The sequence below is a fragment of the Chrysemys picta genome, chromosome 2 (assembly GCF_011386835.1).
Source record: "Chrysemys picta bellii isolate R12L10 chromosome 2, ASM1138683v2, whole genome shotgun sequence".
Taxonomy (NCBI): domain Eukaryota; kingdom Metazoa; phylum Chordata; order Testudines; family Emydidae; genus Chrysemys; species Chrysemys picta.
The window spans coordinates 102,507,102-102,534,543 of NC_088792.1; the positions used below are offsets into that span (position 1 = coordinate 102,507,102).

At 40.1% G+C, this 27,442-nt stretch overlaps 1 protein-coding gene across 4 annotated transcripts in view; it reads left to right on the forward strand.

Annotated features, from left to right (window-relative positions):
* Positions 1-27,442, forward strand: part of CUL1 (cullin 1) — an 84,454-nt gene that overhangs the window by 13,835 nt on the left and 43,177 nt on the right. For 2 of the 4 annotated variants that reach the window (XM_005300399.5, XM_042842735.2), the window contains exon 2: positions 10,667-10,952. In XM_005300399.5, the coding sequence (XP_005300456.1) occupies positions 10,813-10,952 (140 nt within the window). In that variant the 5' untranslated portion in view covers positions 10,667-10,812. Of the gene's footprint in view, positions 1-6,765; positions 8,439-8,482; positions 8,570-10,666; positions 10,953-27,442 lie in introns of those variants that run through there. The other 2 variants (XM_065583880.1, XM_042842730.2) reach the window with 2 other exon arrangements.

Consider the following 27,442-nt stretch of genomic DNA (forward strand, 5'->3'; position numbering starts at 1 on the left):
ACCTTGTTCTAGGAGTGATAGAAGAGTATTCTCTTTCTATAGGTTGAAATTAGGCAAGGGTTAAACTTTTCAAAAGTGCCTGATTACATTACATTTTTGAAAAAGTGACAAAGCTAATTAAGCATGTTTGAAAATTTTACCCAAGAACTACAAGTGATTGTTGGGGTCAGAAAACTTAACACCTGCTTCTTACTACATAAGAGTTGGGAATTTAAAATAATAGAATTGTAGTTTACTCCACTTTAGAAATTGATTTTGGAAATGAATGGGTGTATGTAGGTTGGCACTATGCCTGTAAAAGATATTTTTAATAAGGAAATAACTCATGGAAATGTTTTATAAAGCACTATTGTTTTGAATTACAGTAGCACATTTTATAGAACAGGAGTACTTGTGGCACCTTAGAAACTAACAAATTTATTAGAGCATAAGCTTTCGTGGACTACAGCCCACTTCTTCGGATGCATACAGAGTGGAATAAATATTGAGGAGATATATATATATATATATATATATATATATATATATATATATATATATATACACACACACACACATACAGAGAGCATAAACAGGTGGGAGTTGTCTTACCAAGTCTGAGAGGCCAATTAAGTAAGAGGAAAAAAAACTTTTGAAGTGATAATCAAGCTAGCCCAGTACAGACAGTTTGATAAGAAGTGTGAGAATACTTACAAGGGGAGATAGATTCAATGTTTGTAATGGCTCAGCCATTCCCAGTCCTTATTCAATCCTGAATTGATTGTGTCTAGTTTGCATATCAATTCCAGCTCAGCAGTCTCTCCTTGGAGTCTGTTTTTGAAGTTTTTCTGTTGTAATATAGCCACCCGCAGGTCTGTCATTGAATGACCAGACAGGTTAAATTGTTCTCCCACTGGTTTTTGAGTATTATGATTCCTGATGTCAGATTTGTGTCCATTAATTCTTTTGCGTAGAGACTGTCCGGTTTGGCCAATGTACATGGCAGAGGGGCATTGCTGGCACATGATGGCATATATCACATTGGTAGATGTGCAGGTGAACGAGCCGCTGATGTGATTAGGTCCTATGATGATGTCACTTGAATAGATATGTGGACAGAGTTGGCATCGGGCTTTGTTACAAGGATAGGTTCCTGGGTCAGTGTTTTTGTTCAGTGATGTGTGGTTGCTGGTGAGTATTTGCTTTCGGTTGGGGGGTTGTCTGTAAGCGAGGACAGGTCTGTCTCCCAAGATCTGTGAGAGTAAAGGATCATCTTTCAGGATAGGTTGTAGATCTCTGATGATGAGCTGGAGAGGTTTTAGTTGGGGGCTGAAGGTGACAGCTAGTGGTGTTCTGTTATTTTCTTTGTTGGGCCTGTCTTGTAGGAGGTGACTTCTGGGTACTCGTCTGGCTCTGTCAATCTGTTTTTTCACTTCAGCAGGTGGGTATTGTAGTTTTAAGAATGCTTGATAGAGATCTTGTAGGTGCTTGTCTCTATCTGAGGGATTGGAGCAAATGCGGTTATATCTTAGAGCTTGGCTATAGACAATGGATCGTGTGGTGTGTCCTGGATGGAAGCTGGAGGCATGTAGGTAAGTGTAGCGGTCAGTAGGTTTCCGGTATAGGGTGGTATTTATGTGACCATCGCTTATTAGCACAGTAGTGTCCAGGAAATGGACCGCTTGTGTGGATTGATCTAGGCTGAGGTTGATGGTGGGATGGAAATTATTGAAATCATGGTGAAATTCCTCAAGGGCTTCTTTTCCATGGGTCCAGATGATGAAGATGTCATCAGTGTAGCGCAAGTAGAGTAAGGGTGTTAGGGGACGAGAGCTAAGGAAGCGTTGTTCTAAGTCAGCCATAAAAATGTTGGCATATTGTGGGGCCATGCGGGTACCCATAGCAGTGCCGCTGACTTGAAGGTATATAGTTGATTGATATTGATGGATAAATATTGTGTTTTTATAAGCTTCATACAATATGCACATCAATTTTTTTCTCAACCTGAATTTCTAAAAGGAATGTAGCATTCTCTACTGGCTTTTAATTGAAAGCAAACTTTTATTGACTGGATTTAAAATAATATAGTCTTTTGCAACTGTTGTTTCTGTGTTATCGCGCAAGACATGGTTTTTATATTATTTTAGTATAAAGGAAGGGAATAGTCTCTTCTTTTCTGCCCTTTCCCCTTCAGATATGGAGTTTCCAGAGTTTTAGCAGGAATGTTATTGTATAGAGTAGTTCTATTATCACTTTAAGATTCAAGCAGTAGATTTCTCCATGGTATTGGCACCAGCATGAATGACAAGAATTTTAGTAGGTCTCAGTTTGCCACTCTTTGGATGCAGGGGAAAAAATAAGGTGGCATTGGAAAAATGTGATGCAGGAAATTGTTGTGCTGCTGCATAAAGTTTATTCATGTACAGTATAACACTAGCTAATGGGAAATAAAGGGAGACGACAGTCACCAAGACATTTGGTATGACTCAGCACTGCTTAGGAATAGCAAAGAGATCTTTGCAGCCTTTGGAAGTGGAGTAATTATTCTGGAGTAAGTCACTTTGGATACATCTACATTGCAATAAAAAACCCATGGCACCAATTCTCAGAGCTAAAAATTGGGGTGTAGACTTTTGGACTTGGGCTGGAGCCCAGGCTCGCACGCCCTTCCCCCTTGTTGGGGTCTCAGAGCCCAGGCTCCAGCCTGAGCACCAACACCTACACAATTTTTAGCCCCTCAGTCCAAGCCCTGCAAGCCAGAGTCAATTGACCCAGGCCAGGTCTTTTATTGCGGTGTAGACATACCCTTTGATTTCACAGTTGTGTCCATCTGGGTGAGTTATGTCAGCATAGCTATAGCAGAATAATTTTTAACTTTGTTTAATTAAATTGGTTTTGTGTTATTGATACTGCTGCACCATGTGTGCTGAGATTATAGTTTTGAGTTTGAGGATTTTCACTGGCTCCTTGGTGAATAAATGCTGGTACATATTAAGCATTGTGCTTCCTCTCTTGCTTCATGTTCTTTTTCTTTCAAGTTAATCGAAAACTTGGAGATCCATTTGAGGAGTTTAGGAGATGCAGAGTGCACCTTTGCTATACTTCCTGAAAATTAAAAGATGGGATGTGACGGGGGGCACTGTTTGTTGAGGGGGGCTGCCCCCGTTGGCCCTGTGCAGGGTTGGTACACCCCATCACACTGTCATCTGGACTCCTTGAGGGATGGTCCTCAGTGTGATCGCAGGACCCCTGGCAAGGCAGAGCAAACAAAACAGTCTGTCCCCTGAGCCTCCTGGCAAACAGGCAGGCAAACAGCCACTGGGGGTTCTGACTCTGTGCGGGGCAGAGCAAACATACAGTAGCCACCCTCTAGTGGCAATGGGGGGTAGTGGAACCAGGGCCCACTCCACTCCACTAGGTTCTGACTCAGAGCACTACGAAGCTGGGAAATTCCCCATTATGGGATTAAGCATCGGCTTCTACTACATTCCCTGGGTCACTTCCTACCACGAGCTGCATCTTGTCATCTCCCTGGCTGGCAGCGGCTCAGCATCCCTGTTGATCTCTCTGGTTGTTTGGTTGCTCACAGCTTATTCCGAGTCTATGGTTCCCACCGCTTGGGGAGTCTCTGATTCCTCTGCCGGAGCTTGCGACTTGTGTCCTTCCTCCTCAACCAGCCCAGACTGAGATGGGCTGTCTCCTTTTATCTGTCCTTTCCACCAGGAGCATGCACAGCAGGAGTGAGGGGGCATGGTCTCCTGGGCCCACAGTGATTGGTCTGTTCCTGTTGGCTCAGTATGGGGTTGGGGCACTTGTTCACAGTTTGTTCAATGGTTTGGAGTCTATATATTTGCACTGTGGAGAATCCTTAATTCTCCATTTGTGCATCAGGTGTGATCGTTTTCCATGTAATGTTCTGATACAGTTTATGGTTGTCCACAGTCTCCGGTGGAGCAAGAAACCAGGCAGTTCTACTTTGGCTTAATCTGTGAGGTGCTTGTTGTTTACTTCAGAGCCTGCCCATTGCATCCACCAGGTGTCTCCTGGGTTGAAGCTGGGTGACAGAAGAGCTTCTCCAGCTGCCCAGAATGGTTGGCAAGACTTAAGGAGAATACAAGGTGAATGAATGAGGTTGTCATTCAGTGGGAGATTTTGGTTAGTGAGAGCTTTCTTATACTCTCGCAATGTTCCTATCTCTCACCGGATGGTTGGAAGAAGGATGTTTGTGAGGGTTGGAAGCCATCAGAGTGCAAGTTACAAGTCCTAGAGCCGCAATTATATGGCTATCGACAAGTTTCTGAGCGAACTTCTACTAAAGACAGCGTTGCTGTTCATAGTATTCAGTCATCACAACCCCAGCTACAACTGACTAGCTTTTGGGTGATATTGATGCAACTCTTTGTTTTATGGCTCACCTGCTTCAGATGTTGACAGGTAAGACTGTGATCGAGAGTGACCCCTAGGTAGTGGGAATTAGGATCATGGGCAATTTTCTTGCTGCAGAAGTTTACAGTAAGCATCCTCTTAGCTTCAGAATTGCTGAGATGGAAAGCTGATGACATCAGTTTTGGTGGATTGGGTTTGAGCTGCCAGTACCGAATTTTCCATCCTCTTCAGATCAGTATTAAAGGTGTCTTCTGCTTCTTTGAATACTGCGGCCTGTGTCATTAGTGCCAGGTTGTCAGTATAAATTAACTTGCAACATTTCATTTTGGGCACATCGTGTGTGTGTGTGTGTGTGTGTGTGTGTGTGTGTGTGTGTGTGTGTGTGTGTTTTAAAAACGGATGGTGGTAGTACTGATCCCTGTTTGAGAGGTCATTGTGCAGACTCTGCTTTTTGCTAACCTAACTTCCAAGGTGGCACGTAAGGTTCTTTCCAAAAGCGTTGACCTAGTGAGTCAAAATGTCTGGTCACACAGAAGCAGGTTGGATAGTTTCAGCAGTAGGCCCTTGTGCCAGACAGTGTTATAGGCTGATGACCAGTCGATAAAAACTGCGCCCTTTTCAAGCTTCCATTGAAAGCTGGCCTCAATATGCAGTCAGTACAAGCACTTGGTCTAAAACCTGTTGGGGGGTTGTGGTCTCCACGATGATGGTCAGCCTCACCAGGCTTGCCCGCTCCAGTACTTTGTATGTTGTACAGAGGAGGGAAATAAGGTGGTAGCTTGTGGCTCATTGGGCACCTTTTCTGGTTTGAAAAGTGCGATGATCTTTGATCATCTCTAAGATGTTGAGAATTGGCTGGTGTTGATGAGTTCTGTGGATACTGCTGCCTTCTAGTCGTGCCCTTTTGGTCTGAGATATTCAAGGAAGTCTGGAAGAACGCCATCAGTGCCAGCTGCTTTTCCTGCTTTGGTGGTAGAAATGGCAGCATCAATCTTGGCTCTTGTAAAGGATTGACAGAGACTTGTAGAAGGGGCGCGTTGTGTGCAGGATTCTTTAAGAGCTATTTCTCCTCTCAGTTCATTTGTTGGCTTACAGACATCTTAGAATTTCTTAGTAGGAGGCTGGCAGTGCTGTTAGCAGAGACTTGAAATGTATGTGGGTTTGATGGTGCCGCTCCACCTCCACAGACTGGCCCATGCTATTTGTGAAGTCTGTGGCCTCCATCATCTCTGTCCATCATTTTCATGTAGAAATCCATGATTCCAAGAGAACAGTGGCTACGTTTGGGTCACCAGAAGCTTCATACTCCCTTAGGAGAGTTTTGCTGTCTGTTCTCCAGCATGGCATAAAGAAGTTCCTGTAACCATGGAGGATAGTCTTCGTTGTGGCTTTAATAATAAGCTTTGTGAAGAGGTTGAAGTTTTAAGGCTTTGGAGGTATGCTACTAATGGGGTTTTTTTTTTATGGTGGTGGAGAAATCCAGGCAGTCCACCCATCTCTGGTTCCAGCATGGAACTGGTACATTGGTAATGATGATGAGTTCGAGGCCAATTATACCACCACTGGCTTGTGCTGACTGTGTGGGAAGGGGTCCAGGACAGTTCAAAATGCAATGAGTTGTGATCCACTGGAGTCCATAAATCAGGTCTGTGTTCTTTCTTCCATCGGGCTGAGCAGAAGGTTCACTTTTTTTGTTTTGCATCAAAAGGTACTGAGCCAGTGCGCACTCGGTGAGCCATTTGCCTACGCTGTCGTTCATTGAATAGCCCCATGTTGGATGGTGGCAGTTAAAATTGCCAAACTATGCAGATGGGTGTTGTGATTTTGATAGGGTTGGTAAAGGTCACTGCTGATTGGATAGCTTACACATGTTATATATTGTCAGCTCACTGACTTGGATATCAATTGTGAAACTGTCATCTGTTGTTGGTAGTGCATTGGCTATGTTTTTTAATTTTGGCCTGATATAGGTGGCCATTCCGTGTTCTGGATGGTTTTGTTGAGAGAGAAGGATGTATCCATTTTGAGCTGCCTTCTGCAGTGTATGTTTCTTGCAGCACCAGGACGTTGATGATGATGTCTATCAGCAGCCTTGCGATGACATCAACCTTTGAACAAGATAGGCCCTGAACATTAAGTTCTCATAGACAAATGAACTAGCCCATTAGTCAATTAGTGTAGCTCTTGAAAAAGTTGCTATTTTGACTGAGAAGTCAATGAATAATAATCAGTCTACAAAGTGGTGGCATTAGTTCATACACATACATTAAAATGTACTTACCAGGGAAGACCACATGAAGGTTGCCACCATTGCTCCCTTGCTTCATGTAAAGCCCTGGCAAGAAACTGACAGAGAAACTTCACTAAATGTTTATTTTCTTTGTTCCACCATTTGAAACAGATTCTTGTCAGGGGGTATGTATTGAGCCGAGCTGAAGTTGTGATAGAGGTCCATGGAAATGAATAGATAATGCTTCTAATGAAAAGTGCTGTGTTGGCCTGAGGATATACCATAAATGCTAAAGTCAAAACTTATATTGATGTCAGTAATGCAGGATCATGCTCCTAAAGTGCAAATTCATTATCTTCAATTACCCATTTTGAGCCATCAGGATCATAATTCCAGATAGTGTATGATCAACTTTCTTTTCCCTTTGTTTTTTCTCTCTTGCTCATATTAATCAAGGTTATGAGTTTACTTTGGCAGAATATTATGGAACTTTATCTCATAGGACTCTTCTGCAGTTCTGTGTGTTAAGTTTTGGGGAGTGCAGCAGACAATATACGTTGTATTCTGAAAAACTGTTCAGGATATATGCCACGCAGAATGAGATGGTTTCATTGCACCTTTGACATGTACTAAGAGGTGCATTGGGAATTGCTTTACCAGTTCATTAACATGAATAGGAGTTGTGGTCTGTGCTGGAGGAAGGTATGGCTGGAATCTAAATTCTGTGCGCCAAAGCCATACAGCAAGTTAGTGGCTGAGCTAGGGTTATAACTCAGAAGTTCCTGGTTCCTAGTCTCAAACTCGGTTCAGCAGAGCATCCAGTCTTTCCAAGAAAGGACACTGACTGACAGTTCAAGACTGATCTTCTACACATTGGTGATAACAGTGCTTTCCTGTGTGAGAAGTCCCATAGACTTTTAACTTTAGAAGATTGAGCCTTTAGTTTTGAACTGGCAGTGTGTTTTTTCTTGGAAGGCAGCGTGTTCTGGTGGACTAAACACGGGACTGGAATCCAAGAATGTCAGATTTCTAATTCCAGCTCGGTCATTGCCTTGCTGAATTGTTGCCTTGGGCAAGTCACTATAAATCCCATGCCTTGGTTTCCCTATCTGCAAAATGCGGCTGATACAGTGTACAGCACTGTGAAAATAAGTTCAAAAGTATTGTAGATATTACTCTTTCCGCTACACTACATAGTGGTTTTTCCTTGCCATGACTGATTCCAAGGGCTTGAAATCTTAAGTGAAGATATCCAGAAAAGTCATGCATGTACAACTGTATTTTTTGTTCTCTTTGGAGTCTTCATCATCATCATCATCATCACCTTATGTAAGAAAGAAACTAAGTATAAGTAGTTGGTGTTGACTTGTTCATATCCTCCAATTTCACACGGGGCCCTCTGAGCATGAATTTTAAAATAGACTTGAACAGTGCATTCAGTAATTTTACCTATGGAATAAAGCTTTCAGATTTTCATAGAAAAAAGTTGTCTATAACAGCAACCTTGCTGCATAGCAAAACTTGGTTTTGCTGTACATGTAGCAGCATAGTGTATTTTCTTAACAGATAAGTAGGAGAGGCTACTTTCATAGGAAACTTATAGACCTGTGTGTTGATTTGTTGGTGGGCACGAGATAGAGGGCTTCTGAGAGCTCGGCCAGAGAGAGAGAGGCAGCTCCAGCCGGTCTCGTTCGCCCGCACTGACTGTAGGGAGTTTGGTCTAGAGCATCCTGCAGGCTTTGACGTCGGTCGGATCCAGGGAGAAAAGGCTGGCGTAGAAGGCCCTGGCCCTTCCATGCATCTCCTCCAGATCCGTGAGGGGGGTGCCATCCTCTGCAAGGAGGCAGGTGACATGCTTTTTGGCCCCCCTCTTTTTCTCCAGGGCATAGAAGAAGTGGGAGCTGTGATCCATCTCCCGCAGGAGACGGATGCGGGATCGAACAAAGGCACCCCGGGCAGCTATTCTTTATTACCGTTAAGTCAAATAACCTCTCATTCCCCTTCTGGTTTTTTTGTGAACGAGTGGTATTTGGAAAGAGCTGTATAAGCAATTGTAGTTTTATCCATCTTTCAAAATTTGTGCCAAATTACTAGAAGAGGCAAATCTTTTAAGTCTATAAAGTTAGTAAACTCAGTTGATTATAATAATATATTATAAGCATTTAATAGCAAAATTCAAGATGGAAACTAACCAAATCATACTGAAATGTTGTAATCAAATGTGGATGTTGCAGTGCAATTTAAAGCATGTAAGGAACAGATACTTCCAAGTTGATAGGTGTCTGAAAAATAAATTACATAAATATTTGAAAAAAAAATTGAAATGTTCCTTTGCTCCTCACAGTCTGTTAATTTTAAAGTGGTAAGACCCCAAATTGATGATCAGAAACAGCTTTTAGGATTGCACCTCAAAACATTTGGAGTAAACTATCTGTTCCATTAACACATCTGACTTCAGGCAACTTTCATCTTCTGTGTAAGGACTTGTCAATGTGTAGAAATAACTGACATTGACTGTTGTTTGTCTATTTCGGACTGAATGCCCTGTATTATATTGACATGTTTCTATATTAGAGTATGCTAGTGTAAAATTGAATGTCTGCTACATGCAGAGCACCTTCATGAAAACAAGATGTATTTTAGAAGTTTCTCAATAAATGTCTCAAAACATTGACATTTATTTTATTGCTGGAACTTGCTTTTTTAGCTATCAGACATATTTTATAAAAATATATTTTTTGAAAATAGTCTTACTGATGCTTATTGATATCAGTAAAATAATCAGGGATGCTGTTAGATTTAAGTTTTTATATTCTTGTCATCAACATCTGTTGACCTCCTTACACCAACTGTTTTACTTTCTGACACCCAGGTACCAAAATGAAACAGCTAGCTTTATTTATTTTACTTGTTCACTTCAGAATAGTAGTCTATTATCAGTTGCCATGCAGCTAAGAAGCTCTGTGGAGGAGTGGATAATTTCTAGGGAATAGTATATGCTACTTTTAGAAAATATTTGTCCTATATAGATATTTCTTTGTATAGGTGTTTTTTAAAATGTCCTTCTAATTTCAGGTATTAACTATATTACTATACTGTACCGTATTATTCTGGATCATATGCAAATAATATGTTCAGCAGCAGTTTATTTTTAAGACCTTCATCCTGTATCACTTAAATTCAGAATTAAAAATTCATATCTAATTGTCCTACATCATATGTAAGAAATAAAGCCTTCTATACTGTACCTATCCTGGGCGTAATGAATGGCTGGGAGAAATTACTAGCCAGAGGCCAGTGATCATTTCTCATGGGTTAACCTCCAGAAATGTTATTTCTGTTACTGTCTGAAAAAATAAAATGGGCTTGTGGATCTTTCATGGTTTGGTGTGTACCTTGAATTCATTATAGAGAACTAATAATGAATGTTAAAGATCTTTAATATCCATCTGCAGCAACCATGTATACTGATGACTCCTAAAATATTCAATATTTTGGCAGTTTAACAGTATGGTTGTCTTCCAAATTCTTATTTTAATGAATAAAGCTGAAGTGATATGGAAGGCACACAGTAAAATCATTGCTCTTCCACTTACATATTTAAAATTAAGGATTTGTTGTACATAAATTTGTAGTCATTCTCGGTTTGGGTTTCAAATACGACACCCAAAATAGCCATCAACTGCATGGCAGGTCATAAAAAGCAGCAAAAATATACAAAGTTCCTAAAACATGCACATCACTCAGAAAGTTTTCATTCTACTTTGGCCTCACCTCTCTTTGTCACTGCCTTCTTTTTTGTGAATTTAGGCTGCAAGAGCTGTTGTATTTGTTTGTCATATTTGTTTATAAAGCACCATGCAAGCTTAGGATATTTGAAAATAATAATCTCCTGATTAGTATGTTCTGTTGTTGAAGAGTAGGTGCTTTGGTGATATTATTAGCAGACAGCTCTCTAAATATGTAATGTTCACTTTTGGATAACTTAATGGTATATCTTTTGTTCTAGCAGCTGATGAAATTGAATCTGATGTCAGTGAATGTTATTAACTAATTACTTTTTTTTGGTAGGTTATCTTGCAAGGGGATATCATTCTTCGTATGTAAAGAACATCTTCTTGGTCACTGAATTTGGAATGTTACTTTACTTGTGAATCTGATGGAGGAATAGCCAGATCTCAGACTTCTACTCTGGAAGGCTTTACAGGAAATACAAGATGTCGTCGAATAGGAGTCAGAACCCACATGGACTTAAACAGATTGGTCTTGACCAGATATGGGATGACCTTAGAGCTGGAATTCAACAGGTGTATACCAGACAAAGTATGGCAAAATCCAGATATATGGAACTCTACACGTATCCTTATACTTAAAAATAAATAAATAAAAGTTGGTAAATATTTTACTGTCAATTAAGAACTAAAATCACCTTATAACTTAAAGTAAGTTTTTAAAACTTTTGATGGTGTTTTATACTCTTTGTTTTTAAACTTCATTTTTGAAAATGGTTAGCCTTTCCTATTTTGTTGTGACAAAAACAAGTAGAAGGACCAGTCACTGGTATAATAAAAATCATGAGTGAATGTGTTTAGCTTGATAAATGCTTGTCTTGAAAATATTTTTTTAATAATTGCACTTATTTTTAAAATGTCAAGTGGAATGCTATTAGTTTTACAAGACAGCAGACACTTAAAGGTGATTTTTAATAGATAATATTTAGTGCACCTTGTAAATATTAAATTATCATTCCTCATTAATGATCAGTACAGTGGAAACATTTTTTCCTTCCCCTTTTCACTTTGACATTTTACTGCAAGGCTTTTTTGTAATGTTCAGTTATCTACTTTAGAGTAGTGGAGGAATTTTCTCTTGCAGTAGGGCTTGTCCAACCATAGGGTTAGCATGTTTCTCTGCAGAATACTGCAGTCAGTTTCAAAGCTTTCAGGCTGGAGTAAGAAATAGCTCTGTGAATTTCTCTTTAGAATTACTGGCTTCCACTAAGATAGCAATTGAAATTTTTGAGCAGCTCCCAGTCTAGTGATTGCTTTAATGTTTAGAAGGATTCTAAAACAGTGTGGTGTTTTTGTTTTCATGTTCATGTTGGCCTAATACTTGGAAGTTATATTCAAGGAAAATGTTCCTGCTCAGAGACTCTTCTGTCAGATCTGTTATTTATGGTGGAGAAAGGCAAAAAGCATCAGGAAGTATATGTCTCCTTTGATATCTTCAGGCCTTTAAGGGAAGAAGTGAGTCTTGTGAACTCCTTGAGAGAGACAGATAATTTTCACAAAAGTCTGGAAAATGCCCTTTCTGCTTTGCAACCACCAGTTCCCTCTTTTTACCCTCATAAGAACCTTGTATTTCTGCAGTAACAAGAAAACACTGTCATGAAGTTTAGAGATAGAATAAAGAAAAATGTTATTTGGAAGTGAATGTGTTCTCTCCTAATTTTTAGTCTAATTCTGTTATACTCCTTTATAAATTAAAATGACCGTTTTAAATGGTTGGTAAGCAGATGGGCATGGTATCTCTCAATTAAGATTTTTAAAATATTCTTGAAACTGTATTGGAGTTTCAGAAATTGTGCATCTGTCAAATTGCAGTCCTATTTGTAGGATTCAGTGTTGTGAATAGACGGGGACTTAATTTCAAAACTTGAAGAAAGTTTGTGTGGAGGATGGATTGACTGAAGGCTGTGTAATGTAAGCAGTTCTCTAGATGTCATAAGAGGGTAGGGTGATGTATGTAATCCATCAAATGTTCTTCAGAGTGTGCTCATAATAATCTTCTGAATTGTGACTTCAGATTCCAAATCAGTGGAAATAACCAATGTATTCTTCGTTGGATTTTTACAGAGTGCTCTTTCGGTAATAGTTGGGAATGTGTTGAATTCTGGACTTAATGCTTCGGGATCTGGTCTTAGAATTTCGAGAGCAGACCAAATAGGTTAACTTTTTTTAGCCCCAGATCTAGATGCGGCAGGCTGTGTGTTGGCTGAACGAGAAAAATCTACAATATTTAAATGAGTGCTAGAAATATTAAGAAAGTGATGTGCAGTAGAACTTACGAGAACACTGAGATTCAACTGTATTCAGTTTCTAGTGTCTAAAAATCTCAAGTCTATGTATTTCAAGAGATCCTTCTTTTATAAACCTATTACTTGAAGGGAAGGGAGAGAACCAATATGCTGGAAAGGTCTATCTGTGCTTTTACTCTTAGTTTTTTTATTTTTCCAAAGCAAATAAAGTACAAGTAGTACAAAGTAAGTCATACTAGATCAGATATATTTAAAAATACAGTTTGAGGATACTCTTTTCTCTGTTCTATATCTGTATGTCTGGAAATGCTAGGCACCCACTATGTGTTAGTGTTACTGCAGGTTAATGAAACAGAATCACATAAGATATCTGAGATTCTCATAAATGCAAGATCTGAATGATACCCCAGATACCCTCTGAAGGGTAAAGATCCACTAAATTCAGATGTTAGTGCAATTCACTTTTTAACCTCTTTTGTATTACCTTACCTTTTGCCATTTTAAGGTAACATCACGCTGTAGAATAGAGAGATAAAGTTGTTTATTACTACAGTAGCACTGGTTCGGTATTAAATGGTTTGAGAACAGCTTCAAGCTGTCCCACAGTTTTAAATTTCATTGAGCAAATAAGCATTGTGGGAAAGTTGTATGTTTCAAATGGAAGGTTTTTTTTTTTTTTTATTTCTACAAGATATCATAAGTAGTTTTAAATTAAAAGGTGCTTGGTAAAGTATCAGTCAATTTACTCTTAAAAACACTAAAGAAAACATCCTCTTCTATGGAATAGTTTATGTAGGAAAGGATTACACTTGAGTATATTGCAGATGTTCATATTGTTCATTTGGTCAATCATGCCCATATACAGTGATTATTACTTGGTATAGCGATCCATGTGGTATTAGGATACCAAATGAATAACTTGGTATTAGGATCCATTATTCTTGGAACCACTAAGCAGATCTGAAGAAGAGCTCTGTGTAAAGTCAAAAGCTTCTCTTTCACCAGCAGAAGTTGATCCAATAAAAGATATTACTTCACCCAACTCATCTCTCTAATATCCTAGGAGCTACGTGGCCACAACAGCATTGCTGGCAAAAATGAAAAGTAATTCAGCATTGTTCATTAGAGCAAAGTAGTCTAAGGAACATCAGAATTCACACTTGAATCAGCCTCATTTTTCCATTAATCAAGAAAATCCAATGTGTGCTCCCTTTTTGTCCAGCTCCCCAACCATGATGTAAGTAATGGCACAAACTGGATCTGCAGAGATTTTTCTTTTTTTTTTTTTCCCCCCTTTCAAAAAGGACTAAAGTTTTTAGAATATCTGCCTTTTACCATTTGTCTAAATTCAGATGGCAGTTTCAAAATGATAGCAGAATTGTATTGCCATAACCTATGTAGTGAAGAGCGTTTGGCTGCCATATACAGTAATAGTACACTTAACTTTCTAGAGTAACAGTATCATCCTGAGCGACTGGGGTGTCAGCTTCTAGGCAGAAGACATGTAGACAGCAACAGTGTGATCTAGTATTCATATACTTAAAAAGACAAGAGATTTGTGTTGTGTTTATAATGTGTTTAGATGATTAAGGGGAAAATAAAATTCCTCTTCGAGTAGTGTCCCTGAGGGTGCTCCACTGCATGTGTACATGTGCCCCTTTGAGATTTTTTCTACTAACAGTGCCCTGTGTCTCTTTGTGTCGGACACAGAGCCTATATAGGGATGCCTGGGCAAACTGCCCCAGTTCCTTCTCTACTGTTTTGGCTTGAGACACCTCTAGGTGCCCACCTTGAGCATGCTTTGGCTAGTTTGTATTCTTGTTATGGTGGTTTGTTAAGATTAGTTAGTTGTTAGTAGTACTGAGATGATAGGGTTTTGGGGTGGGGTTTTTTCCTTCCTCTCTCTTTCTCATTGGGGAGCATTGTCTTTCTGGTAGGGTATGCCTGGCTTGCCAGGCTTCAAACGCTGCCACTCTTGCTCAGAAACTACACTTGTGAGTGATGGCCAGTCTAAGTGAGTCTGTTGATTGGGGAGTCCCATGTCTCCAAAAGTGCAATTTCTGCCTAGCCCTCAAATTGAGGGCATGAAATAATAGGGAGACTAAGCTCAGACTGTTAATGATGGTGTGCTCACTTTAACCAGCATCTGACTTAGGTCACGAACCTCGCCCCCATCCCTTACATTTGTCTCTGGACTGATCCAGCTTTCCTTCCACCTTGGTGCAGGCTTCCCCTAAGAAGGAGAGGTCACTGGAGGCTTCTGAGAAGGCTTCCTGAAAGAGGAGTATGGATTATCATCTGAAGGAGCCTGCTCTGAAAAAGCCCAGTTCCCCTGCAAAATCTGTGGTCTCCAAAGCCTCGACCTCTCAGCTCAGTACTGTTGAGTCAAAGGATTTCTCCGGTACAGGCAGAAATGGAAAGCCCCGAACTTGAGGGAGAGACAAGGCTCTGACAGGACTTCAGTATGCTCTACTAGGGACAAAGAGGGCAAGCATAAGCACCCCGGTCCAGTACTGTCAGGCTCAGTCCCACCATCGGTACCTACCCGTTCAACACTTTAGGTACCAAGCAAGCAACAGCGCCCGATTCCATTAGTGCCTACATTATGCCCACCACGATGGTATTGTCAGTATCGGCTACTGCATCCTCAGCTACCGCATTGGTACTGATTCCCTACTCAGTACTGCAAAAGGTTAGCTATACGAGGGACCAGTCTTTATTGGATGAGTCAGAATCCTTGCGCCTCATGGGTACCAAAAGACACTCGGTACCCAAGAGCTTGGTCGCCAGACTGCTACCTTCCCAAAGTACTGCAGGACTCTACACCTTTTTGTATATGGGCTCCTTCATTGGACGATGTGGAGGAGGATGAAGGGACCTTCCAGTTGGCCTTTTCTGTTTCAGTCTCACATTCCCCAACATATCCTGTCAGGAACCCATTCTTTGACAGTCCGAGGAAAGATAGCAACCATCATCAAAAGTGGAACCAACCCTGCATGCCATCGTCGCTCCCATATGCCACATCTCCCCCTCTCAGTGGCCATACTGGGATCCCTGGACTGCTTATTGACAGCAATTCTCCAGACCACCACCATCTCAAAGGGATATTAGGGTTGTTCAGCCCTCTCCCTCTCACAGCAGGAGATGTTTGAGGAACAGGAGGCCAGGCCACTCTTAAAACACTCATTTGTCCTCATCTCCAGATGATGCAGTTATGCCCCCTCCACCTTCTGTGACCGACAGTTTTTGGCAATTTCAAGATCTCATGTAGAGGGTAGCTGACACTCTTCAAATTCCACTCAAAAAGGTCAGGGATTCACAATGCAAGCTGTTGGATATTCTACAGTCAGCAAAATCCTCCAGGGTGGCATTACCCATCAACGAGGTGCTCCTGGATCCAGCTAAGGCTGTGTGACAAACACCTGCTACTATTCCACCAATGTGTAAAAGGGCAGATAAAAAGTATGATGATCTCCCCCCCCCCTCCCCTTTAGAACACTTAACCTGATTTAAACTTTTTCATTTGTTTTGGGGAGAGATGGGAAGTGCACAATGCCATTTGTGTAGATACTGGCATTTAAGAAACTCTGTCATTTAGTTTAAAAAACAAACAAAAAAACAAGTTATCCATCTCATAAGAACATCCAAAACATTTGGTTAGTAAGTATTCCATGAAAATAATTTCTATGTGAAATGTACATTAAAGGGAGCTGTCCAAATTTAGGATAATCTGAAATTTGCAAAAGCATTATTCCAGTAAGCCCAATACTCCAAAAGCTGTTTGTTACACTAAAGTGTTCTGATTAACAATTCACTAATTACTTTTAACAAGGATTTCCCAGGTATTCCATTTTAATATTTAAATTTAGGAGCTTTACTAAAGATCATGTTTTGTTACACCTCATTATCTACTGCGTAAACTTTTCCTTATTTGTAAATTTGTTTTACTGTGATTAAAATTTTTGTTCAACCACTTTCTGCTTTACTCCTTGAAATCATTTTTCTTTTATCGCTTTCTTTGACCTCTTAGAGCTAAATATTAGCATATCTGTGGACAGAATTAGACTCATCTAGTATTCTTCTGTTAAATGTAATTGCTTTACCTACTATGCCAGCTGTAAACAAACACATCTACCTACCATTGTGAACTAAAATAACAGTTAAATGCAGTGTATTTACAGTTTATAAACTTCAAATAACTTTTTTATAAATTAAAATATAAAAACATGGTAAAGTGTGTATGTGTGTATATATATATAGATATCTGTCTATATATATTTATATTTTTTGGCAGATTGGCTTTGCTACAATATCAGTAGGAGGACTGCCCAAGCAAATGGTCAGGTGCAATACAAATTCAGGCTAGCTCTAGCTATTTAGGCCACAGGCATTTCTATCTTAACCAAAGACAGCTGCACAGAAGCCTCCACTGGAATACTTCTGACCATTACGTAATGCAAACTTTAAAAGTCTTGAAAAGCAGTTGGCTAAGTAGACAATGATTACTACTGCATACATCCTCTGTTTCTGCTCTGTGACGTGCTGTGTTGGTGGGTTTTTTGTTTGTTTGGGTTTTTTTTTTTTTGTCTTAATATTTCAAGTTTAGGATCGCTTGCTGCTTCAGTTGTCTGTATTCTCCTTTCATTCCAGAAATGAGACTTATTTTTTATTTGACTATTGATACTAAACTGTACATAATATAGATTTCTGTCTGCAAACAACCTGAAGTACGATACTAGTGAAGGAGTTAACAAGACAGTTCTGTGATGGATCCACTGCTCTTGACAAAAGTCAAACTTTCAGTACAATCTAGTAGAATGTAGGTGGAGCAGTTTTTAAACTTTAAGTATCTCCTCTCCCCATATCTGGCACATTAGCTGAATTGACTGTGCTCTCCCCACATTGATAGTATACTTAGGGGTTCAGTAAGGTAGTTTTTAACACCTGGCATTTGTCTGCCTCTCCTTCAGCTCCATTGCAAGGCAGCCCTCCACTTTCCTGTCAAGTAGTTTGGGATCACACTGGGGACATCAGTGCAGTATTCATTACCCATCACCATCCATGCTGTTTGTGTGCAGTATATGATATTTCACAACATCTCTGAATGTGTGTCAGCATATGCATATAAGGAGCCCTTCAGGTTGAAATAAAAACCTATACATTTATGTGTGTGGGGGGGGAAACGTTACATCTGATAATGAAATATATATATATATATATATAAAATAAAATGCACATTTCCCCTTGTACAGTAACTTCAATAAACAGCCTTGGACATATAGATATGACTATATGGTAACTCTGGCATTTGGATCTTTTCAGTTTGAAATAACTGCATTGTGCATGATCAGTCACTTTTTTCTCATTTGACTCTCATATTGATCACTTTTTTTTTTTTTTTTTTAAAGAAACAGGATATTCAGTACAAAAACAGCTATTGGAGTATTGATGCTGAAACTTTTAAAGGCATGGATTCAACAAATCTGAGTTATGGTTCTTATCGTAACTTGCTCCCTTACAGATACAGTAAGAAATATTCTATACTATATCTCCTGTGTGTGTTTGTAAATGGACTTGGCAACTAAATATTACACGTCCACAAGGCACAAGTTAAAATTGCTTTGGGAACCATAACTAAGATATCCTAACTCCTAAGGTATCCTATACACTTCCAGATATAGCATTCAATTACCATAGAATTTTTATAGTGTGTGGATATACACGCCTAAAAGTTAGTATGTTTTTATGTATATGTATGTGTAGTTATAATTTATTTGTTGTTGTCTATTACCATGATTGCAAAGGGGAGTTTCGGATTGCAAGGAAATCTGAGATTTATGCTGTGAGTAGGGCCCCTGGAATTTATTTGGTAGATTTAGGATAGCTTCTTTTGCTTTTCTTCCTATGGAATTCAGACTTGCATTTAAACAGTTGAAGTTCACATTGTAGACAAATGTGTTCTTTCTCCAATATACATATGTATAGTTGCTCATGCACAATGTTTGCTGTCAGGGATGGCTAAAATCTAATCTGAATTCTGCCACTCTCTAAACAAGTCCCTTTGCGAACTGCTTCATCTCTTCCCGTGTAAACTGGGAATATGCCTACAACACTTTTATATAGTACTTTACATGATTAAAGGTAAATATTTTGTCAGTCTTGTGGAAAACTATCCCGACATAGTATAGATGGGAAATATATATTAAAAAAAAAAAAAAATTGTGGGGAGCGGTTGCATACCAGTGCCTGGGTATATAAGAGCTACCTAGAAGGGTCTGAAAGATATTTTTTCTAGTAGCTCATGTTACTGTTTTGAAATTGTGCTGCAGCTTTGTAAACACTCTGCCTGAAGGTGAATTAATTTGACAAGTTTTTAACTTCGGAAAATTTGACCAAAATTAATTCAACTATTGATTTATGAGAGGGTTAGAAAAATCATGTAAGTGTTTCCCTTGGTCTGAGTTTTTGAAAAAGCTTTATTTGGTTGTTTTACAAAACTTAATCTTTGTGTCATATTTCATCTGAAACTATAACTCAACATTAACAGTTTTTCTCTAATACTCTGTGTTGTATTAAATGCAATAAGCTACTTTTTTTTTTTTTTTGGAACGCCATTTAACTACAGCTGTTTTTGATTTGCTGGCAGTTCTGAAAAATCAGGGAAGAAAACTTGTCTTGGGTTAAGCTGAAAATATTTTTTAAAACTTTCTGGCAAATTGAAAAAGATAAAAACGTTTGGATTTTGAGTTTTTATGTTAATTTTTTAAAATAAAATAAATTTTAAATAAAATCGAAAAATATTTTAGAAATGAAGAACAATGTGAAAAATTTAAAGTCAAACTTTTATTTTAAAAAGTGTCAAAACTTTTTTTAAATGTAAGGCTTTTTTCCCAATTAAATCAATTCTGTGAATTCAACACAAATTTACAAAATGTTTAAATTTACCCACATTTGCATTTTTTGTCAGAAAAATTATGGTTAAAAAATTACATCCAGCCCTACAATTAACACAGTGCAAATTACTCTATTTCTGTAACTTCCCAAGTAGTTTCTTTTAAAGTAAAGTGGTTTGTGTACTTTTCTTCAATTATTTTATGCTTATTTCCCTGAGTGAAATATTAACAGTAAACACATAAATGGTAAAGAGATTAACCCAGCTTGTTGGATCATAGGAAGTAGCAAAGTTGATGCCCAGATTCCGCATGTATAAAGGAGATTATAAATAATGACTAGAAAAACCCTATTTACAAAGTTTTGTTGTTATCCTTGTAGCATACTATAGTAGAACCTCAGAGTTACGAACACCAGAGTTACAAACTGACCAGTCAACCACACATCTCATTTGGAACTGGAAGCACACACTCAGGCAGCAGCAGATGCGCCTCCCCCTCAAAAAATAAAAAGCAAGTACAGTACTGTGTTAAATGTAAACTACTAAAAAAAATCAAGGGAAAGCAGCATTTTTCTTCTGCACAGTAAAGTTTCAAAGCTGTATTAAGTCAATGTTTTGAAAAAACAACCATGACGTTTTGTTCAAAGTTACGAACAACTTCCATTCTCAAGGTGTTCATAACTCTGAGGTTCTTCTCTACTTAATTTTGAAGAACCTTCCCACATAATCTGGTTATGCCTCTCAAGGCAACTTCTTAAATAATCAGTTTCATTATAAAAAGATGCAATTAATTTTTGATTTTATATAAGTTTTTATGCTGCCCTCATTTGTGTAGAATCTGAGTGCCTTCCAGTAGTACATTAAGTGACATGACTAACATCTGTTGCATGTGGCTTGTTCTTACTCTCTCCATGGGGAGAATGGTGTGTGCAGGGTAGTGTGGGGGGATTTTGGGGTAGGTTTTTTAATATGTACATGCTGCTGTGTGTTTATATTGGAGAAGGCAAGGTTGAAGAAGTCTGCCTTGAATTTGAGCAGTAGGTGGTGAGGTTCCTGTGCATGTTTGTTCCACACACTATGGCTGGCCCCTGAGACAACTCTGTGTTCTGCACAGATGAGCTTTAGATGAGTTGTCAAGGTTTTTTTGGAAGCATTGCAAAGAGACAAGCAACTTTTAGGGTGCATGTGTTGAAGTTGAATTAGAACCTAGCTATTGGCCAGTTCTGGTGATTGTGTATCACAATTTACAAGAAAGGGAAGGAAAGCTCAGATTTTTGTCTCTTGAATCTTATACCCTTGAAGGGGCATCAGGAGACTGTATTATGGCTTCATTTCCCCCCCATACATTTTTTTTTTTTTGGCCTTAGGTTTAAAGTTAGTATCTCTTAATAGCAGGATCAGTTTAGAAATAACTTACATTAGGTTCTAATTCTGCAAAGTGCTGTGTCTGTCTTGAAAGTAACAGAAATTGAGGGCAACTAGTACCTCTTAGCAGATTTAGCAGATACTCATCACATTATTGGATCAGGCCTTGATGTTTACTAGCTAGACAATTAGCTTGGGAAAGAAGTAAGACTACACTCGTCTGCATATTGGGACAGAATACCCTCTGAGTAATTATTTGTCCCCTCAGCTTGATTTGTACATGACTATACAAAATTGCAAAAACATTCCAGTGAGATCTTTTAATATTTCCTAATAGCCATTTGGATACACACATGAGTTCTGAAGTATGCTGCTGTTATGAAACTAGATTTTACTTTCTCTAAGGCAAGAATTCTTTTTATAGAACGCTCCCTGTGATTTTTGGACTGTTTGTGATGTACTTTGTTTCCGGATTACAGATTGATTACACATGCAGCATTTCAGATTTTGTTTTGAATACATCAGTCTTTCTGTCAGTGGCTGGCTATAGCATATGGGAGCACAGAGTGTAAACATCAACAACATGAGAGCAGTATTATTTTTACATGTAGAACACACGGAAGGTCATTTTATGTACAGGAACACTTTCTGATGGACCACACAACAGGAGTAAATGCTGTAATTTGTAATTTGATTTATACAAAAGTCAAGCTGGAAGAATACCAAAATTTGACTATGTAGAATACTTTCATTATGTGCATGCTTGAGATTTGTTCTACGAATGTCCGTCTTATTTTTGGCTAGAATGTCTTTGTCAATTGCACACTTTCATGCAAGTAAATAAATGATGCGTGTTGGTTTGTGTGTGAGTGTTAAACCTTGCTTCCATTCTATTTGCAGAAATAACTAAATTTAGGGATAATTTGCCAAGAACACTCATCAGTGCTATAATAGTGCTTGAAGTCCGTTGAGGCTTCAAGAAAGGACTACGAATGCACCCCTACTTAGACGATTGGCTGGTGAGAGGCCATCAGCAGGTTATGCTCCTTCTTGGAGAGCCAGGAGTTGGATCACTAGCAGAGAAAAGATCTTCTATGATATTCTATGATTCCTATATCTCTCAACACTTGGGTCTTCCTGGAAGCCTAGTTGGATAGTGAACACAGCAGAGTCAACACAGGGCGGGCTTACAGTGTTGGGATCAGTCCTTCTGTGACCTCAGCATCTGTATAAGATTGCTTATAGGTGTTTATCCATAGCAGTGAGCTTGGAGTTGGTCCTTGGGGCCTAGTTACCAATAAGAGCAGAAAAAATTGCTGTTTCAATGTGGAATCGGATCAAAGGACTGTAATGATGATTCTCCAGCTGCTGGTCCTATGGTGGAGACTGGATCACAGGAACCTGGGGGGGCGGGACCTCCTAGTGGTCAGATCTGAATACAAAAATGAACCTATTGGGATGACCTAGAGCAAAGGGACCACAAAGAAGTGATGGTTAATTGACCAACTCAATATGAAGGCAAAACTCACTCGGCTCTCCATTGTACACGATTTTGTCATCAAGTCCTTCTGGGTGCAGTCGGACAATGCAACCAGAGCTTTTATAGGCAAGGAATCACAGGAAGTAAATGGACAAACTCCCACATGCGGCTGTTCATCCTGGGTTGAACACCACTTGGTCCAGGGTCATGGGAGCTCAATCACAAGATGTCTGCAGTACACTAGAGTTGGGGAACTGCAGATTATCATCAAGATCAATAGGAAGACAGAGGGTTATTTCAGCGCATTCAGGGATCAAGTCTTTGGGGGAATAGATGCTCTGTTACTTGAGCGGAACTTTGAACTGCTATATGTGTTCTCATTCTGGCATACAGTGGGCAACAAGAGCATCATTTTTCACACAATGCCAATCAGCCTGTGGAACTCCTTCCCAAAGGATGTTGTGAAAGCCAAGACAATAACAGGATTCAAAAAAGAACTAGATAAGTTCATGGAGGATAGGTCCATCAATGGCTATTAGCCAGGATGGGCGTGGTTTGTGTCCCTAGCCTCTTGTTTGCCAGAAGCTGGGAATGGGCGACGGGATGGATCACTTGATGTTTACCTGTTCTGTTCATTCCCTCTGGCGTACCTGGCATTGGCCACTGTCAGAAGACAGAATACTGGCTAGATGGGCCTTTGGTCTGACCCAATATGGCCGTTCTTATAATTTGCTGTGGGGCAGGGAGGGCAGTTCCCCCCCCCCCCTTCCCCTGACTTTTCATAGGTCTGTATTCTCTATTGTGTCTTCCACTCTTTGCCACCTCCTACCTCCCACTTTGCAGGATATAAAATAATCACATATAATATTTCTACAAGCTGGCACAACTTGCTGACAAACATGTACTACTCGATTGCAGCCACCCCCCTCCCCATTTTTCTGACACCCCCCCCCCCCCCCCCCCAGTTGAGGAAGTTCTCCAAAAGAAAGCCATGCCCACAGGAAACTTCATTCTGAACTCACCAGACTTGCTGTGAGTACCCTGGCTTCCTGGACCTAGTGAAGCCTCAATTCCATCTCCTACCGTAGTGACAGAAGTACAGTCAGTTCACTTCAGACTTACAGCGTGGCTGTTGATAGGGCAAGTTTAGTAGAGAGAGGCTTTTTTTTGACAAGGTCCTTTCAACCTTGATTAATTCAAAGAATTCATGTATTTGCATTTAGTATGTAAGAATTTGGAAGGTATTCACTATATAATGTGAAAATAGAGGTTTGATGCTATGCTGTAGTACATTCTGAATATTGTGGAATTTTTGCTGAATGGTTGGGGCATAGGAATGAGTGCCAGTTCATTGAAAGTTAACTTTGCTGCAGTTGCAGCCTTTTAGTACTATGTAGACCAGCAGTCTCCAACCTTTTTACGCACAAGATCACTTTTTGAACTTAAGATCAACCCAGGATCTATCTCGCTCCTTTCCTGAGGCCCCACCCCGCTCACTCCACTCCCTCTGTCCCTCGTTCTCCCCCACTTTCACTCACTTTCACCGGGCTGGGGCAGGAGCTTGGCTGGGGCAGGTTCGGAGGGGTGCAGGCTCTGGGCTGGGGTTCGGAGTATGGGAGGGGGCTACGGGCTGAGCCTGGGGCAGGGGGTTGGGGTACAGGAGTGTGGGGTGCAAGCTCTGGGAGGGAGTTTGGGTGCAGGAAAGGGCCCCAGGCTGGTGCAGAGTGTTAGTATACAGGAGAGGGTGAGGGGTGTGGGCTCTGGGGGGGAGGAGTTTGGGTGCAGGAGGGGGCTGTGGCAGGGGATTGGGGTGTGGGAAGGGGTGCGGGGTCTGTGAGGGAGCCTGGGGTGGGGTGGGGTGCAGGAGTGGGTGCGAAGTGCAGGCTCTGGCCGGGAGGCACTTACCATAGGCGGCTCCCAGTCGGCGGTGCAGAGGAGCTCTGGCAGGCTGCTTGCCTGCCATGGCCCCATGCTGCTCCCGGAAGCGGCTGGCTGCTGGCATGTCTCTCTGGCCCCTGGGGAGGAAAGAGGATCAGCAGATCTCCATGTACTGCCTGCATCTGCCCCAACAGCTTCCATTGGCCGGGAACCGGCCAATGGGAGCTGTGGGGACGGTGCTGGGCGCGGGGGCAGCGTGCGGAGGCACCTCATCCCCTCTTTCCCCCAGGGGCCACAGAGATGTGCCAGCAGCCAGCCGCTTCTGGGAGCGGTGTGGGGCCTCGGCAGGCAGGGAACCTGCCTGAGCCCCTGCGCCAACAGACTTTTAGCAGCCCGGAGATCGTGATCAACTGGCCGAGGCTCCAGGATTGATGGGTTGGTTACCACTGATGTAGACCATACAACTTTTGGGAACATTTCCAGTCATATTGAGATGTTTGCTAAATTGGACACACAGGCCTGTACTCAAACCACCCATTTTTTCATTAAAATAAATTTGGATCGGAATGCCCTTACCAAATCACTGTTCAAGCTATCAGGAGGGACATCATCATTATATTTATCCTCAGAGTCCTGTTTTTGCTTGCCATAGGTTTGGCTATGCTAATTGGAGAACAGCATGCCCTACCTTGGAGAATCAGAGCATAACCCTGTCTTTTTTTTTTTTTAGTCCTAACCCAAGTACAAATAGTGAAGGAAGTTCAGCATCGTAGAAAAATAAAATGTTTTTTTGGGGGGAGAGGCCATAAGAAAGGGATATTTTTATATCCAGAAGTGGAAAAAGATGTATGTGCTCTCTCCGTTTGTTGACAAAAGGAATCATAGCCAGATAGAGATTGGGATCTCTAAAAGAAAATTAGGTAGGGAAATAGACCATTGATGATGCACACATTTTAAATGTAGGACAGCACTTCCCCCAACTACATTGCATCTCTCCGACTCCAGCTATGGGGACAGTATGCCTGTTGTTGCAGTTGCTGGAGGAAATGCTAAATGGACATGGTTTAGCCAAAACAGGATGGCTAGTGTGAACACAATCTACCATTAAAAGTTACAATTCCATTGGACTACTGTAAATTGAAGTGATACCATTCTCTATACAAAGCTGAAAAGGAAAAGCTAACTGTGAACTGTCTCTGTTCTCCTGAATGCCATAAACTAATAAAATACATTTTATTTGTGTCCCATGAACTCAAAGTACTTTATTATGGAAAATGAAACTTATTTACAGCTAATTGCAGCATAATAATGAGTGATGGGTAACAGTAAATAATGAGAATTTAAGTAAAAATGTGATTTCTCAGAGAAGAAAAGAGATTAACTGTATTGATCTGCATTGACTGTTTCTATAGAAGCCAAGTTTAAGCCTATCGTCTAAGTGGATTCTAGAGTTTAAGCCCAGAAGGCACCACTAGATCATCCAGTCTGACCTCCTGTAAATCACAGACCATTAAAGTTTACCCATTTATCCCTGTAATGAGCCCAATAACTTGTATGACTAAAGCATAACTGGGAGAGGATTCTATACCAGGCTTACTGGGAAAGATGACTATATAGCATTCAGCTGACGGTGTAACGTTACTAAAGAATGAGCATTGAATACCGTATAGAGGTGTGTAATTGGAAGACAATGATATTGTAATAGTGCAGATAGTACTATTCATCACATCTTAAATAGAGATCCTTGAATTGAGTTACAGATCAGTAAGAGTAATGACAGATCCCAGAACTTTTGGATAAACTAGGTTGAAGGGCAGCTTAAACTTTTCTAGAAAAAGACAATAGTTCTGATCTTAGACCTTTATGAACTGATAAGTTTCAGAGTAGCAGCCGTGTTAGTCTGTATCCGCAAAAAGAAGAACAGGAGGACTTGTGGCACCTTAGAGACTAACAAATTTATTAGAGCATAAGCTTTCGTGGAAGAAGTGGGCTATAGTCCACGAAAGCTTATGCTCTAATAAATTTGTTAGTCTCTAAGGTGCCACAAGTCCTCCTGTTCTTCTTTTTATGAACTGATAGTGTCCAGGAAATCAATGACTAGTACAGGGAATGAAGCTGCCATCACTTTAGCACTAATTCAATTTTTTATGTTTTTTTAATGATTTTTTAGGATTTTTATAGGAAATCCTATTTGGCACTGAGGTCGGGGTAACACATGGGAATAAACACATGGCATACATTTCCAAAAAGGGTAAAATTTAAGCGAAGGGGATTGTATTCTTGGGGTATAAGTAGATGACTAACATGCAAGTGGGGATGCAGAAGAAAATGAGAAAATAAACTGGAGGGAAACCGAAAGGGTGATCATAAAGACCTTGAGCCTTTGTGTTTGCTGAAGTGTCAAATACTTTCTTGATTAAACTGAGAACTAGTTTTAAGAATCTGCGTGACTTAATATTAAAGACAGCCGTACATTTAAAAAAAAATGTGGATGGGGATTATTTGCTATCTTTCAGAGGATCTGATTGTGATTAAAGTTTGATGTTACAAATCTGTCCATAGTGACTCTGGGGCACAGTGTATGCTGGGTTATCTAATTCTATTGATATTTAATTTTGCTCACCGATTTCCTTTTATTGTGCTAGCCTTTCTAGAGGGAGGGTTAAAAATCAAAACACAAGCAAAATAGTTTTCTGAGGTGTGCCTGTTTTTTATCGATGAATCCTGGCCTAGTGGGCAAAGCATAGATCCGAAGTGGTAGTCTTACAAATTAAAAATAAAGACTATTAGATCATCTAATCCATTTCCCAGTCACAGGAAAGCAGTTTTGTAAAGGACACTTCCTAGTTTTGTCTCCCCTAGTTTGGTGTGTCCTGAGCAATGGGGCTTCCACTGATTCCTTGGGAAGACTTAAAAATTAGAATTTCTCCTGGGAATGTGGCATTCAGAACTAAATGCAGTTTTCTATGTGTGGTCAAACTAAAGCTATAGAGGAATTATTACCACACTGCTCCATGACTTGATGACTGTTTGCAGACAAAATTGCTTTGGCCTTTTATTTAATCACATCACATTGCAAACAAATATGTACTTTGCTGTCCATTAGTGATACTGGGTCTCTTTCTGCATAACTGCTTCCCATATTTCTCCCTCCCCTTGTGTGTGCGCATGCTCACTTGTTTGTTTTTCCTCAGC